General features: G+C 45.1%; 1 protein-coding gene across 4 annotated transcripts in view; it reads right to left on the bottom strand.

Annotated features, from left to right (window-relative positions):
* TMEM104 (transmembrane protein 104) overlaps positions 1-16,718 on the bottom strand; it is a 41,639-nt gene that overhangs the window by 8,826 nt on the left and 16,095 nt on the right. For 2 of the 4 annotated variants that reach the window (XM_038157169.1, XM_038157170.1), the window contains exons 8-9: positions 15,542-15,626; positions 4,261-4,354 (exon numbers count right to left, since the gene is read on the bottom strand). In XM_038157169.1, coding sequence (XP_038013097.1) covers positions 4,261-4,354; positions 15,542-15,626 — 179 coding nt within the window. The remainder of the gene's footprint in view (positions 1-4,260; positions 4,355-15,541; positions 15,627-16,718) is intronic. The other 2 variants (XM_038157168.1, XM_038157167.1) reach the window with 1 other exon arrangement.

The raw sequence follows: 16,718 nt of genomic DNA, 5'->3' as shown, positions 1-16,718 counted from the left end.
AGCACACAGAGCACAGGCCCACGTGGGAGCTGTCTGGGAACATTTGGCAAAGACAATTTAATAACAGCAGTAATAATCACACTACCAATGTCTTTAGAGCCAGCAGTCCTCACCTATAGAGCTGGACATCTCGGGCTGCAACAGGCTGCAATTAATCGGGTTAGCTGCTTAATACACAATAGCCCAGTGTTTGCTGCTCAGCTCCACCAAGCTCTGTCCTTTTGTTATCTTTCCTAATCCATATCCTATCCCATGATGCTGCTAGACAGTTATTATCCAATATTATCCAATAATACAGAGGTAGGGCTGTGCCCCAGTGAGCTGCATCCCCTCTGCAGTGAGAGGTGTATGGGACTTGCCTGGCTCAGTCTCTCTTGTTGGGCTGTGCGCTTCAGCAGCTCACCCCTAACAGTACCCACTTGATCAGGATTGAAGAAATGAGAGGGAAAAAACCCAGCTAGATAAGCAAGTCTCTTTAGAGAGCAATTCATTGCCACCATAGATTTAAACTCTCCAGGAAAAAAAAAAAGTGTCTGAAATCCAAATAGTAGAATTAGAAATACCAACAGCTCTAAATTTATTGATGGCTCAGTTGGTTTAGCCTTCTGCAGGAAGCCCTGCTCCAATAACTTTGTAAGAGACCTGGAAACAGGCTCCAAAACTGGTAAAGGAATTGACCTAATAACAGCTCTACACTTTCATGAGGCTGAGGTGGAAGAGAGCTGAAAGAAAGGCAGGAATTACACTTTGGGGAAGGACCCTCCTCACCCCACAGGAACAATTTGTACACACATGGCCCCAGAGCTGGGTGAGCCAACAAGGTTCTAACCACAAATCAAAACAAGGCTTCACTGTAGGCACCATTGTCAGGATTTAAATCAAATTATATTTCATGACTGGCCCTTTGTCCAGGGAAGCACAGCAGGCAGGCTCCCTGTCGCACCCCTTAGGGTGCCTCTGCTCCATCTCCCAAGGCAGCTTAGGTACCTGCAAAAGGCTGACAAAGCAGCCTGAGGAGCTTCTGTACTGGGAAAGGGATGAGAACTTGGGTAGGCAAAGCCTTACTCATCTGCCAGCTCCTGGAGAACAGAGATCTCTAAGCAAGGCTAAGGCCAGCAGTTCAAGCACCGACTGCTGCACTGAATTTAACCATTGGCACTCACCAATGCCAAGTGACAATCAGTTCTGCAGCCAAGTGTGTAACTGCTACTCTTCAGAAGACTGGCAACAGCTTGATTCCTCTGGAAGCCCTGTCTGCCACCAGCCCCACTCCACCTGGAGACACAGATCCACCCTCTGTGCTCCTATCACTTCTGGCAGGGAAGTGCCTTGCCATGCCAGCCTTCTTTCCAGATGAGCTGTCCGTGATCAACAGGCCCAGACAGGGAGAGCCCATCTGTCTGGGCTCTCTGGCAGCACAACACTTGGGCTTGATAGCTCCTCCTTCAACTTTCTCCTTTCAGAGGCTTCAGAGGTGCCTGTCCTGGCTTAGTCCCTTATCCTGGGAGGATGCCAAATAAAGGCCTATCCCTGGAACATCTCCACATTCTTTGAACTGGTCCATTTTTAATTTCCAGCTCAGATCCCAATGTTTAAGCCTATTTTTCAGAGAGAAAATGATTTTTTTTTTTTATCTGTGAGGTGTGGAATAAGACTGCTGTAGGCTTTGATAGCCGATGTGCTGCTTGTGATGAGCATAAGGCTCTGGAAGAGGCTGGTGATATTTGATTATCACTTAGATCAGGAGAAAGAGGGGAAGCAACTTTCAAAGGCAAGGCTGACACTGTTACAAACACCAGCAGAAATGACCTTCACACACAGCTAGCTCTCTCTGCTGCCAAGAACCATCCTCTCAGCTGCTATCATCTGAATCACCAGTACACCTGGGGCAGTGCTGCTTTACATCAGCCTCTTCTCTCAGAAATCCAGGGACTTTCCACCGGGCTGGGGAGAAGGGTGTGTAGTGGGTCCTGTGAGAGGCACATTGCAAAGTCTGTACTGACCTCGCAGCTTAGGGAGGCTTGATTTTTTTCAAATCATGATGCAAAGCATGGGTCAGATTCCCATCCACACCAAGCCAATGAGCACAGGTAAGCTGAATAAGCCACTGTCCACATGAGAAGGTTTTCTTTCCCCCAGCAGATTTGTGGGAAGCTGCAGTGTTGCTCTGCTGCCCAGAGTGCTTTGCAGAACCACCATCAGCACCACATGGCTAAAACCAACCCAAGGAAGGTGAAGGAAAGGCACAGTTTATACCAGGACAAAGAGTTCATATCTGGCCATTGGCATGCCAGCAGGAAAAGTCCAGAAGACCACAAAACGCTACCCAAGACCACTCTTTAGGATCTAAGCTCTCTAAACACCAACCTGTGTTTAACTCACAGCTCTGCTTTTGGAGGAGGGGACAGCAGTGATGTGAGGACATGGGAGAAGCCAGTTTGACAAATCTCAGTAGTATGAGACTGATCTTTACCCCGAGATTTGCAGCAAGAGCTTTTTCTCTGCTCCCTACATCACATGCCTTTTTGACAAATTGTCTTTCCCAATAAATCTATCCCTCATTGTACACATACGGAATCCGTTCTTCTAAGTAGCCACTGAGGTGCTGTCAGGGTCATTAACTATCATTATCTGGGGCAGCTGTTCCCCAGCGTGCTGACGCAGGAATCAATCAGGCTAAAGCATAAATTTCCCCTACACTTCTCCAAACACTGCCTTTATCCCCCTCCATCAAGCCATGAAAGAGAGGAACAGTTCTGCCATCACACCAAGGTTTAGCAATCCTTGTACTGGAAGGAGCTGGCTAAAGGGAAACTAATGGCAGATGAGGCAGGCATCAGACTGTCACAGAGACAGGATGAGGACTGACTGATGTCTTTACCAGGAAAGAGGAGGCAAGGTGACTGGAATCAGGCCAGTCAGCTGAGCAGAGATCACTCTTATAAAGAAAAAAAACAACAAAAAATCCCCATGCAAAACTTCCTCATTTCCTTTAGTACCCCTTAATGAGATAACCTCTTTCTCTGAACAATGGGGGGGGGGCTTTCAAACCTTTCATGTGCTCAGACAACAAAGGAGAAAAACAGGCATTCAGGATTTTCACACCATCCAAAGTCAGGATTCATTAACTCAAACTGTTCAACATCTTAGACTTGAGAGCTTAAAATCCAACTTAATTTTCCTGGGTGTCAACTGCTTAACCCCATCTCAGGAATTCTCTAGAACAGAGGATCTCTATTCCTCTGCAGTGACTGCCAGCCACGTCCAAACAGGATGAATTCACAGAGAAGGGACAATACCCAACTGCAGTCAGGCCAAGAGTATGTGTGTAATGGAAAATAGTTAGAGAAGCAGCTTTTCTTCTTATTTCAGTGATAGGTATAAACAGAGCTAATTCTGTGTCTGAGTGTTCTGGATTTACACACCAGGAGACTGTTAACCTGTAGAAATGCTGATCATTAACCTGCAGAAATGCTCTTTATTAGCCCTAAGTATCAATCACTCTGTCTAGGTGACACAAAAAAAGACAAACCTGAACATAAACCTCCACAACCCACACACACCTCTCAGCCTTTAACAGTATGTACACACACAAGCCAGACATGAGGCAGCTGCATCTTTGAATAACAAAGGCATTGGGAAAAAAAAACAACAGGAGTAATAATGATGTCTTACTTCCCTTAAGGGAATGATTTGTCTTCCCAGAAGTTCTTGGCAATATTTTGGAAAGAGCTCATGGGAGCAGGACTTCCGAAGGACAACACACATTGGTTTGGGGGTTTCCAATGCAACACATCTTACCATAAAGGACCCAAGGAAAATAAATGCAAGCAGATGATAAAACTAAGAGTGGAAAGTCTGCAAGAAATGCCTTTGTTTATCATATCAAAACAAACACTGTCCAAAGTCTGTTGTGCATATGTGTGAGAACAAGAAACTTCCAGCTGGTGGGTATCGCAGCCAGCACCCAGACAGGAGACTCTGCCAAACCTCTTCTGCTCCTCACACAAACCAGACTAAAACCTCATTTACCAGCCACGTTTGATGGAGAACAATTTGTTTTGTTTTAATCAGAAATTTCATCCTAGACTAAAACCTTTCTCCTCAAAGATTTATTAGGCCTGCACAACTGTCCTCAAAGAGGTTGTTTTGACAAGCACTTGCTTCCAAACAAGAAGATCTTGCCAAAGAGAAGCGTCAGTGGTGTGACTTGGGCTCCATCAATGGTAAAGAGGTGGCCGAGCCTCTGCCAAGACTCACCTATCCATCTCATGAGGGACGTCATGATTTGAAGATACTTGGTCTTCTGCACATTGAAGAAGGTGAAAGGACCCAGGAGGAGCGTGAAAGCTGCCTGGAAGGACAACAAAATCACACATTAGATTAAAAACCAGAAATTCTGCCAGCAAGATGAATTCATCAGAAGAGCAAAGCTTGCACTGAAAGTTCACCTCCAGACATGTCCATTTGTCATGAAGCTTTCTTTGTTGCTTAATTTTACAGCTAAATTGGCTGAGACACAGGGGGTCAAGTAAGCTGTTGGGTATCAGAGAACATGCCTTGGGCAGAAGTTGAGCTCAGGATCCTCTTGGCTCTCAGCCATTTGCTATCACTGCTACAGCACTCCTTTACTGACACATTTCACTAAAAGCTCTCAGTACAGCCTTACAGAACATTAAATATTAAACTGTGGCCTCTGCCCAAGTACATGCTCAGTTTAGGTATGAATAGCAATAGCCCTCACCAGTCTACTTCCATTAGCATTGATGGGGTGGCTTCGGGGTATCCCAGGCTCAACAGCAATGGAGCCAAATCTGCCTGGAGCTTTTCCCCCCACCATGCTTTAAGTCACCAGTGTAAAACATTGAGGGTTTTTTATAACCCTAAAAACAGACAGTGGGAAGCTACAGTGTAACAGTTCAGCTCTTGGAAGCTAAAAACCTGTGCAAAATGAGGGAAAAAGTAATCAAAGAGATACTCAGAGAACTTAATTCAGTGTGGAAAGTAAAGGTTTTTCAATAAAGAACTTCCTCACTGCCCTCTTGGATGTCTATTAACAGACTAGTGTTTCACAGAATCACAGAATGGTTTGTGTTGGAAGGGACCTTGAAGATGATCTTGTTCCACCCCCATGCCATGAGGAGAGACCTTCCTCTAGACCAGGTTGCTCAAAGCCCTGTCCAACCTGGCCTTGAAGACTTCCAAGGATGGGGAAGATTAAATTAGGGTACACTGCAGCACCAATCTGTTGCATCTCTTCCAGCTGGGCTGCAAAACCATCCAACAAAGATCCATCCTAGGAATCTGGACTATACAGCTTCCCATGAGAGCTTCTTCTAGCACCTCCTAAAGCACACAAGGCAACCATGCTATCAGCCCATGCCCTGAGGTGACATGTCCTGTGCAGCACTGTCACCTCTGCTCAAAGCAGCACTCAAGCCTCACCTATCCCGGAGAGAAAAGGCTTCACTGCAAGAAGAAACAGAAGAAACAGAAGAAACCCTGGCTGCAGTCTGAACATTGAGATTGAGAGAAGCTACTTGTAAGAGGGAGACAAAATGGGCATTAAGAGAGCCCTGCCTGTCCTCCATGGGATGGCACCAGCTAGCAATACAATAACAGGTCCAAATGCTGTAAACAGGCAGTGCTTAGAAAGCCACAGCACATACAGCATAGGTTTGTAGAGCATCCCAAAGAGATTTTTAAAGACAAATATTCAACATTAATATTTACACATTGCTCTTTTCCATGACTTCTTAAAGCAGTTCAAGAAAAGGTGTCACCAGAAGCGAAGAACTGGGACTCAGAGGGGCAGGTCTGCCAAACCTCAAGGTCTCTGTCAACCCCAACAGAGTCAGAACAGAACAAAATCCAAGTTATTTTAAGACTAGCACAACCCCAAGAAACCTTTTTTGAGACGGTTTCAGAATATCTGCAAGGCAAATTGGAAATGCCTCGCATCACAAGTATTCTCAGGTGACAAAAGGAAACCCAGAAAGGGAGCAGGGGAGAGAACCCTCGGTTTGACATGTTGCTTGGTGGGGATATATTCTGATCCAAGACCATTGCTTACACCGAGTCTTGCTTTTACTGCTCAGATTTAAAAAAAAAAAGGACAGGAAGCATGCACAGAATTCAGATTTGTGAAGCAATTGATGGTTGTTGGATGAAATGCTGAAATCACACAGAATACAATGCCACAGGCATAACTGGCAAAACTAAGAGCCAAATCAGGTTTAACAGTTATGGGACTTGAGGTTTTAACAGAGAAGCCAACCAGTCAGTTGCAAACCTTTTTTTACTCTTCTCTCTCTTGTTCCTTTATTTTAATTGGGACTTTAACTCCACTCTTCTCTTTTTAAATAAAAAAACAAGTTATGTTAAACCACAACACCTGCCCACTATGGACTGCCACTTTATCCTAGAGCAATGCACAAACCACAACAGACTAAAGAAACCTTTGACTAAAAAGTGATGTAAGGTAAGGGCCCAAAGCAAACAAAAGTTGACACCAACTGTCTTATTGACAAGTATTCTTGAGTTTGTGACTAATCTCTTTCAGCTTTCTCTCTAAACACTGCTCAATACAGCCTCCCCTCAAATCAGTTTATTGCTCCTGCGTCAGAAAGCGCTGAACACAGAGAGATGGACTGAGGATGTGATAATTAAGGAACACGTGTCTGCTGCAAATGAGAATGCTCCAGAACCAATTGGCAAAACAGCCCCTCAAACCATAGCAAAGATTGACACAAAGTCACCAAGCACCAAAGCAGCTGGGTCTGAAATCCAGATTTGTCTCACCCACTGAGGAAAAGAGACATGTCAAGGTGGATTTGGGGCTCAGCTGCTGAAAAGCATCCTGAGGTACTGAAGAACCTGGGTGTTCTTCACCTTTTGCAGAGCACCTTAAATAACCAAATCCATTCAGCAAGGTTTTAAACTCTCCTCCTCTCTGACCATTACTGCTTAACTCATGGGGAAGAGATACAAGTTGTGCTTGAATGGTTGAATGTCCCCCCCATCCTTTAGGATGATCAGTGTCTTCTGTTAACAAGATCCTGGTCCAAAAGAGCCAAGCGAGAGATTAATTCTAGTGCAATAAAAATTTATTACCTTCTCCATTTGACATCCATTAGTGATCCAAGATGAATATCCAAGGATCAATATAAACAATGCTAGGACCTGCAATGAGATGAGGTTGCCTTGCTTTGCAGGAATTTGTGCCAACCACTGTTAAGGAAGGGAAGCTACAGAACACACTGGACTGCTTGGAAGAAGAAAGCCTGAGCAGAACTGGACATTAAACATCCAGATCAACATCATTTTGAAGTGAAACTTCGTGCAGCTCAACAGGATTGAGCACAGGGTAGGGAAAAGGGGACAGTTTCTCACCAACAGCCAGGACACAAGGACAAGGACTCAGTCCCTATATTAGAGCTAATCTCACCATCAACCACCAAGAGTCCCAAGGCCAGGAACTCTATTTAAAAACACATTCTCAAAAGGATGAGAAGAGACCACAGTGCTTAGCAGGAGAGTGTCTACATCCTCTACCTCGCTGTGCCAGACACCTCAATCCTCTTCCAACCCATTAAGTTAATTAGTTTCATAACTTCTCCCTAAGGAAAAAGTAAGCCCAAATAAGCACCTCAGACATATACCCAAACTTTCCATCTGATGTTTTCCAAGCTCCAGTCTCTCCCAGAGGGAAATAATTCACGAAATACTTCATTACACATATAATTCAAACAATCTAAAAACTACATAGAAAACTGTACCAGTCAGCCCTCTCAGAAGTCAAATATGCAGAGCCCTGGCACATTTAAAAACACCCTCCCAAATTTTCCAGATCATCTCTTGAGTCAGCTGAGGTATTTTCTAGGAGTTTATCATTCTCTTCCTAAGATTCAGCAAATAAACCCACCCAAGGCAGAATGGGCATAGTCTACTTTGATTAAGATTTTTCTGCTAGTGAAGTGGTTTATTAGAAACAAGCAGGCATAGGGGGGCTGATTCATTACTAAACTGAAACAAGGTAAAGAAATGCTTCCTTCAGCTAAGGAGGAGAACTGAATCTATTAAATGCTGTCTAAATGCACAGGATGGCAGAAAGAAACCATTACAGTGCTTTGGCACAGGGCTGGCTATTAAGAATGATTCCCTCATTTCCCTCCAAGCTCCTCCATTAAATGGGAAAGGCCAGGTAAATCACCAGGCTCATAGTGGAGCATACGTAGAATCTACACACAGCAAGTAAATGCAAAATTCTTTATTTTTTCTTCTTTTCTCATGCTAAAAAACAAAAAAAGACTGTGTTTTTGTTGCTTTTACTGACATTTCCAGTAAAAAAAAAAAAAAGAGAAACCAGTGAGGGTAGAAGAAAGAACAGCAGCTTGTCACCCTGAATTACATTCTTCCTTGCAGGCTAATAGGAGCCACAAGCAGCTCACCAGCTTGCTCAACCCCTGGGCGGGTCTTCAAATCCATTCCTCCCACCAAGCCAAGCCACAGCAAGACAGGCACCAAGGTTTGGGATCCTCCCTGAGCTGGCAACTCAGCTGATACCACCTTCCCAGCCTCTGCACCTGTCAGCTCTCGGTATCTCAAAATGAAAAAGTAGGCTGGTCAACTCGAGTCTTCTTGCCATGGGGGAACTAACTAGGGCTTACCGTTGCCTAGAATATATTTTATATATATTTATATATTTCTAAAAGTATATTTTATTAAAGCTCTTATGTTAAAACTTAGTTACATAACCTTGTTTATTGGATTATCTTCTAAATGCAAGAGTAAGATCAAGTGTTAATAGGACATGTGGTTGGTTTTTATCAGCTTAGTTGCAGCCAAGAGGACCACCAAGACAACTCTCAACCACTTAGTGATGGCAGCTAATGCCAGGAGCCTTTCAGACCATACAAACATGCTTTAAGCCAGTCAGAGGACTGTTTGACCAAACGGGTTCTTGACTGACCTGAAGGGTCCATCTATCACTCTGAACCAGTACAGTTCAATAGCTTTCATCTGCTGCTCAGCATGTGGCTTTTACAGCAGCAGCCAATATAGCTCAGGAAGCACAATTAGCATCCAAAACGTGGCTGATTCATGTATTAGATACAGTAGTTACAGCATTATGGCTAGTGCCTGCATACATTTGCAAGAGGACCATCTGAAAAAACAGCCTCATTCATAACTGTCATCAGAACTTGCTTGTTTTCATGCTACACAAACTCATCTGTAAGAATTGCATCTGTTTTTGGTGCTTGCCAAGTAGCAAATTAAAAACAGTAGCTATTGCTTCTTATAGATTCAGAGCCTTGACACTTTCAGAAAGATTGCAGGGAAGCAGGGTACATACCTGAGCAAAGTGAGACCATGATTGTTAAATGCAACAAATGTGCCAGAAGCAGAGCAAAAAGTGCAAGAGTTCTTGAATAAAATCATTTGTGCAGCACAGGGCTATCATACCAATGAGAAGTTATTAAGTTTCAAATAACAGAGCAATGATCCCTCAGTTTTAATGTGAAGATGGAGAAGAGGTAACCCAGTGCTCACTCCTTAGATATCTATCTCCCTTTGGGCCCCCAGCCACCCTACCTTTTCCTTTCCTCCTCCCTGCTTTTTACACCCTCATTCAAACCTACAACCCACCCCAAAACATCTAATTCCTTGGAGTTCTTGCTTCCCTTTAATAGAAGTGACAACATCTCAGACAAACTTCACTTTAGGAGGGTATCGAGCTCCAGCTCTGCAGATACTGATGTTTAGATTTCACAGCTGTTGAGCAATGGTACCACTGCCCCACAAGACAGTACAGCAAATAACCCTACTCTAAAGAGGGGTAAGATAAGAGCTCATAAAATAGTCACTGGTTTAATAACATGGATCACTCTCCTTGGTAGACACTTTGACACTTTTGCAGGTAAGCCAAGGGTTGAGTGTTTGATACTGGTCTGTGGGTACACAACACTCCCACAGCAAAGCCTGACACCGATAAGACACAGGCTTGACTGGACAAGCACTTCCCAAAGGAAACTTTGCTTGATTCAGTGCTCAGATGCAAGTAAAGTCTCCTTGAGCACGGCAGGAAAAAGCAGACATTTCTTACATGCTGTCAGAAGTGGCAACTCTGACACTCGCTCTGCTTCTGCAAGACATCCCTGAGCTCAAAGCTATTTCACAACTCAGATGAGCACTAGAAGGGACAGATGAAACAATCCGACAAAACCAGACTGCGCAAGTACAGACAGCAAACAAGATGTCAGGGAACTGGGATACTCTGTTCCCACCTCAGGTGCTTTCCACTAGAGTGTGTCACATGTAGGGAAAAAGAAGTCCAAAAAGCAAAACTGCATTTATTGGCATGGGCACAGGTCAGAGGTTTTATTCCTGGCTGGGAGGCTGAACCAGAGTACCACCTTTACTAATTCCTTAGGAACTGGTGTTCTGGTCACATCCTCAGGGATTTTTTAGAGCTGACTTTGGAGAGAAATGTTAAATGCATGGTGCTTTCCCCACTCTTATTTGGAACTCCTAGATAAAGAAAACAGCTTCATGGCATTTCAGACCTACCTGCAGCTCCCCCAAGCACATACCTGCAGCCTCTGCAAGCTCTTCTGTACCCACTTCAAGTTGTGGCTACTGCAGTGCTACCCTAAGGTGGGCTCCAGTTACTCCTGCCAGGGCCCCTGGGCTTTTCAGCTAAAACATCTTAGAGGAAAAGGATCTTGAGTGCGGTGTCCCCTATGCCATCTCTCATTCCCTTCACTAGGGTGACACGCCATGTTTCTGTCCTACATGAGCTCATATCTCAAGCTACAGAGCCAGATGGCCCATCAGCAAGGGCGGCAATCCAAGCTTTCCCTGGTAGAGCTTTACCCCTTGCAGTGGACAGTACAAATATAAATACATGGAAAGAGTCTGATTGTTCAGGAAGGAGCTTTTTAGAGAGCTAAGGAAGGAAAAAAAGAAGCTGAAAATCCACAGCCTCTCAAGGCTGGAGGCAGAGCTGCAGCAGGGGCCATGCTGATAGGCAGTAAGTTATCAGCAGACAAGCTGTTATGAAGCTCAGAGTTGGTTGAAAAGAGATAAACCAGCCATAGAACAAGGATTGCTCAAAGAAGTTGAGAGGCAAGAGGGATTTTAACCTCCAGATCCCCTGCAGAGTCAGGAAGTTACAATGGAGGGAGGCCACAGCCACCAGACAATTCACAAGGAATATTTATAGCTGAAGAAACAAGGGCAGTTATGCTTTGGGTACAGCAGGCAGCTGCCACAGCAGCTCTGGTAATTAACGTGCTGCTCTCAGGACACCTGGCAGAGCTCTATAATCATAACTCACATCAGGCTTATTCCTGGCACTGAGGAGCCCTCACCCACCTTGTTCCTCAGTTTCTTCAGGCAGGGAGGAGGTATCCTCCAGGAACTAAGACCTCGGTTGCTGCCAGGCTGGTTTTTGCCAATCAAGCAAAGAGGCCTTTCACTCACAGTACCCTTTAAGCTGGATGCTGCCTACCACAGTTCTTGTGCCACAGTGATCCTAATGCCTCTTTCAAAATGGAAGACCTCATGCAAGGGATGAAAAGAAGTGCTTGTGTCCCCAAAGATACCAACTTCAGTGGATCTGAATACTATCTAGAGGTTTTCAAAGGCTCTAGCCCAGCACCAGCATTTGATTCTAACTGCCCACCCAGCAAAAAGGTGTAGTCATCCCAGCTCCTTAAGCTCTGACCTTGACGGTGATCCAACACACCAAAAACCAGCTGTGAACTGGGCAGCCTCAACATGCAGCTCTGGGAGGCCAAAGCAGAAGCAGCACATGGACAGCAAGGCAGCACTTGATGGTGCTGCTCTCCTTTCCTCTCCCTATCCTTACTCAGGGCCACAGTCTGTTTCTGAAGCTGGTCAATCTCTGAGCACCAAGAACTTTCCTCTTTGGAAAGAATACCCTGAACATCAGTTCTTTCTCCACTTTATTTGAAAGAATTCAGGCACAAAGTGTTCTCAGAAAGTCATTAGGGGCAAGGACTCTGTTCCTGGCATACCTGGGGTGTGCAGGATCACAGCCAGTGGCAAGCTTACACTCTCTGGGGTAAATACACTTCCATTATCATTTTTCACAACAAGAGAGAGATAGAGGCCAGCAATAACCCTGAGGTGACCGGCATCTAATTTTTCATCATTGGAGTATTTATGGCACAGCCGTTTGCAGCATCTCGTAATCACTTTACTGCCTCCTTGACCCCTGGCTCCCCCTTATTCTGCATCTCCTAATTGCATCTGAACAAGCAGGAGGGAAGCAGCAAAGTGGATAGATGCAGGAGAGCTGAATGCTTGGGTTGTGATACTTGGAAGGACAGCAGAGGAGGTGCAGAGCCAAATTTGGCTGTACCCCCCACCACCAGCTTGCTCTGATCTCCCACAGCATATGAAAGTGGAGCTTTACTCCTTCCTGACACCGGGTGACCTTGAGGAGTTGTTCTCTGCCTCCCCAATTCATTAGCCTGGTATGAGAGATTAATGAGTTTCCTCCAAGAAAGAGTGAGGGCATCATCTTTATACACAAATATAGCCCCAAATTCCTGCATATTTGTAGCCTCTCCCGGCAGGGCATTGGCAACTACAACAATATTTATATTGACTAGAAAAGCCCCTGGGTTAGACAGCACAAAGCAAGGGAGATGTGGACCAGCATGACACGGATGCACAGAGGGCCCTGCAAACATGTCAAGCTACAAGCTGCCAGGGTTAGGAGGTACTTGGGTTTGGCAAGGATGAATGCTCCTGACGGCCACTAAGCCCTTGTCTGCCACAACACCAACAGTGGTTTCACCACTAAGCCGTTATTTGTTCTCTTTACTTTTCTCCCCTACAAACTTCTCAGTTGAGTTTCTCAGGATTCTCCAGCTGCCTGGAGGATGTAGCTTCAGGGGCAGCATCATCCTGCCCAGTGTGTCATGCAGGAGTTGCCTGAAGGGCAGGAAAGTCTCTCACTTTAAAATTGCTTAGCACAAAGGAAGAGATAAAGCCTTGTGGCCTGGGGCTACTGGGGTGTCTGTTCACTTCCAGCCTTCTTCCCTGCACAGTGCACCCCAAACAGGTGCAACAGGCTTGGGAGACCAGCTCTGTCCCAGAGCATTATACTGACTTCAACTTAGAAGATCAATCCCAGCTGCATTATTTGTATTTATAGTCCTGCTTACAGAAGCATGAGCTACGTGTGGGATTTGCTGATGTAGTCCAAAAATCAACATTTTTGGACAAGAGCATCAGTGATCTCACTCAGACATACAGTGCAATTTGGGATGGCGTTAAGTTGCAGACTTATTTAAGAGTAAAAAGATATATGGGTCTGTCCAGAGCTTTCCTCCACAGCTTCTGATAATGTTCATAGCAGCAGAACTGCACAGTTCTGCAGTCCTGATACCTTCTACCTGTATATTAAAGAATTAATGGTAATTTCAGGGGATGAGAGATCAAGACTGCTGTCTTACTAGATGAAAACAATGATGTGAATCAGGCAGGCAGCAAGGTCAGACCTCTGTTTAAAAACAAAGCTGGTGCTAAAGCACCAAACAGAATACTGGAAAAGATGCTGTTAAGAAAAAGGCTTATATTGCATTTCCCAGGGGATTGTTTAGCTGACTTAACAGATCTTCTCCAACTCTGGTACCTAGGATGCTGTCACAATCACTGCAGAAACTAACACCGCACAGGGGAAATCTATTTCTTACTTATTTTCTACCAATGTTCTGAAAACCTAAGATTTGTGGCTGTGCTGGAACAGCCTAGCCCAAGAAAGGAATTTTAAAAGGCCCTTTTTAAACCTTTACCACTCGGTGTAGGGAGTGGGTGATCACATATATTAGTTCTGACACCTGCCCTATTCAGGAGAGATTGGTCTCCAGTATCAGGAGGGAACAGTGTCAGCTTTGGTGCCTTGCTGCCCAAGTGAGCTGACTCCAAAGGACAGCTTTATTCAGGGAAAGCAGCAGCATGGCCTCTCAGCCTTAGCAGGGTGGCTGCGCTGTGCAGCAGGGCTGTGGTTTGATCTCAACATCACCTCTGGTGAGCTTCCAATTGCAGAATGTGCAGAAAAGCAAACAGAGATCTATGTAAAGCCACTGCTTCACCCAGTTTGTTTAGTTGGTTTGTTTCCAAGGTTCATGATCACCATCCAACACAACCTAAGTCAAACCAATCACTAAAGAGTACAGGACATTCTTCCTTGGGGAAGCCAAGAGGTCTGAGCTCACTGATGGCCTCTGCCCATTGTATCTCTGCATCTCTTGCACCTTGTTTCTCTGAAGGGCTTGTAGCACCTGCAGCACACCTGGCCATGCATTCAAGCAGCACCACAGCACCCTTCCCTTCCAGAGAGCCCTTGCCAGCCTGCTGGAGGTACCAGAGGGACATGATTGGTCCTTTGGAAAAGCTCACTGCAAGTGGCAAGCACAACCCAAGCTCCACTTAGGAAAAACACACTTCTCATTGTGAAGTGAACAGACAGCTCTGTACAGAAAACACATTCCAGTCCCCTGCACTATTGATTTCCCAGTGAAAAGAGACAAGCTAATCTATTAATGTTAGTTGCTTCAAAGTGTGGTCCCAAAGGCTGATTCTCTCACCCAGTGTTTGCCTTCTGGATGGTATTTCTTTTATTCAAAATGCCATCAGTTACAAGGAAGCAAGAAAAATCACCCATCAGAAGCTGAACTCCAGCTCTTAGGTCACTGCCACAACAAGTTTATATTTCACTTCCACAACACCACACTCATCTGCCTCTCCTCCTGACGCTCAGGAGGAATCTGTTTTTCACAAGGCCAGTTACTATCTGAAGATCCCTTTGCATTAGGAAACACAAGGAGTGTGGCAACCTCCAGTAGAGCCAGTTTATCTGTCACAGGCATATGATGAGCAAGCAATTGAAAGGATTTATTGATGAGTCCACAGAAGAACAGACCAGGATGAAGGAGGCAGGATTTATGCCATATTAACAAGGCTGTGTGCCAATTTCAACCTATTAGTCGCACAATAAAAAGAGTTGAGACTTGCCTTTACATCCCACATCCAGACACCGTTAATTTTAGCAGAACTTGGCTCCTATCCCTCTTCAACCACTTCAAACCAAAGCAACAACTTAACTGACCTTACTTTTTTGAGGCTGAGTAGACGAGAGGCATGAGAAGACTCCAGCCAGCCTCTGAGACAGGGCTTTTAGCCAAGCAAAGCTGTATTTCAGGGGCACCTATAACAATTTGGCCTACTGATATTGATATTTAATGCAGTACTAATTCCTCTCATGTCACAGCAGTGCTTCAAAACTCAGGTACCCTGTACACACAGAAATGGCACAATATTCTGGACTCTTGAAAAGCTTTTTTTCCTTTTTTTCTCATTTTGAAGGCTTTTAGAACTGCCTTTATGCACAGAGGTAGCAGCTGCCATTTTTGTACATTTATTTCTATATCAGTATCATGGTAAACCACATCAAAGCATTTGTGGTAAGGAATATAACACAATATTTTTGGCAAGAAGGTCTTACCATGAATAACTTCTTACAGGATATGCAGGGTGACAAGCTAATAGTGCCCCAGTCCTGCTGCATCCTTACTGCAAGCTGAAGTAACCTAGAACACAACAATGCTACAGTTTAAGCAATTTTTTTAAACAAGATGATGATGTCACACCATCAGGATAAACTTCCACCAGCTTTCCTTCCTTTTTACTGGCTCACTCTGGGAACCCAGGACAAGCACCCCAAACCTTTAAGACTGATGTGCAGTGAAATCAGCCCTCCCTGGTCCAGCTCCTGCCACTGAGGCAGCCTTCTTCCCCACCACGGGTTCTCAAGGTCTCTAGACATTGAGACCTGTAAGAATAAATATCCAGGAGATAGCAGCTGTAACCCATTTATTACTGAATGTTGCTGCAGGGCACAGCTGAGGAAGGCAGGGCAGAGGAAAAGCACTTGCTGCAAATGGAACAGCGGAGAAAACCCAGGTGCCCTTGGAAGAAGCACTCTGCTTGCAGCACTGCTCCAGCTCTGTTGTTCCAGCTCCCAGTTGGAAACAGACAGCTCAGATCAAGCATGGATGTTCAAGTACTGCCATGAGGGCTCCTCTCATATCACTGCTGGGAGGCAAAATATAAAACAAACAAAAAACCCCAAAACAAAACAAACAAACAAAAAAAAAAACAAAACAAAAAAACCAAAAACAAACAAAAAAAAAGAGAAACCAACAGAAGCCAACAATGGACCGAGAGGCCACAAGAGCATCGTGTACCAAACAAGCTGATAAAACTGCCCCAGTGCAGGTAAATGCATTTGGAAAGATCTATTTTGACAACAAAGATCTGAGATACCTTTATGCAGAGCAGGGCACAGGCAGAGCCAGGAAGGAGAAATGCTGTGGAGGGAAGCAGAGCACGTACAGCAGGCACTGTTGTGCCCAGCACTCCAGCCTGCAGCCAGAGCGGGCCGGGAAGGCAGCACCACGCTGAGGCCAACGGGATCCACATCAGCACTTAGCAGTTCAGCCTTTGCATTTGCCAATTAAGTTCTACCAGTCCTGAGCAATGGTACAACAGCACGTGTGTCCTCAGACCACCTCCTCACCCCCCTGCACAGCCTCCTGCAGCTGCAACCCGGCCACGCTCCGGTCACCGATCAGAGCACTGGGCCAGGGTGACATTGTCCCCTCCTGAAGAGGGACAGTAAG

This window comes from Motacilla alba, chromosome 18, assembly GCF_015832195.1.
Source record: "Motacilla alba alba isolate MOTALB_02 chromosome 18, Motacilla_alba_V1.0_pri, whole genome shotgun sequence".
Taxonomy (NCBI): domain Eukaryota; kingdom Metazoa; phylum Chordata; class Aves; order Passeriformes; family Motacillidae; genus Motacilla; species Motacilla alba.
Note: the sequence above shows the minus strand (reverse complement) of the source record. Positions and strands in the feature narration are given on the sequence as shown.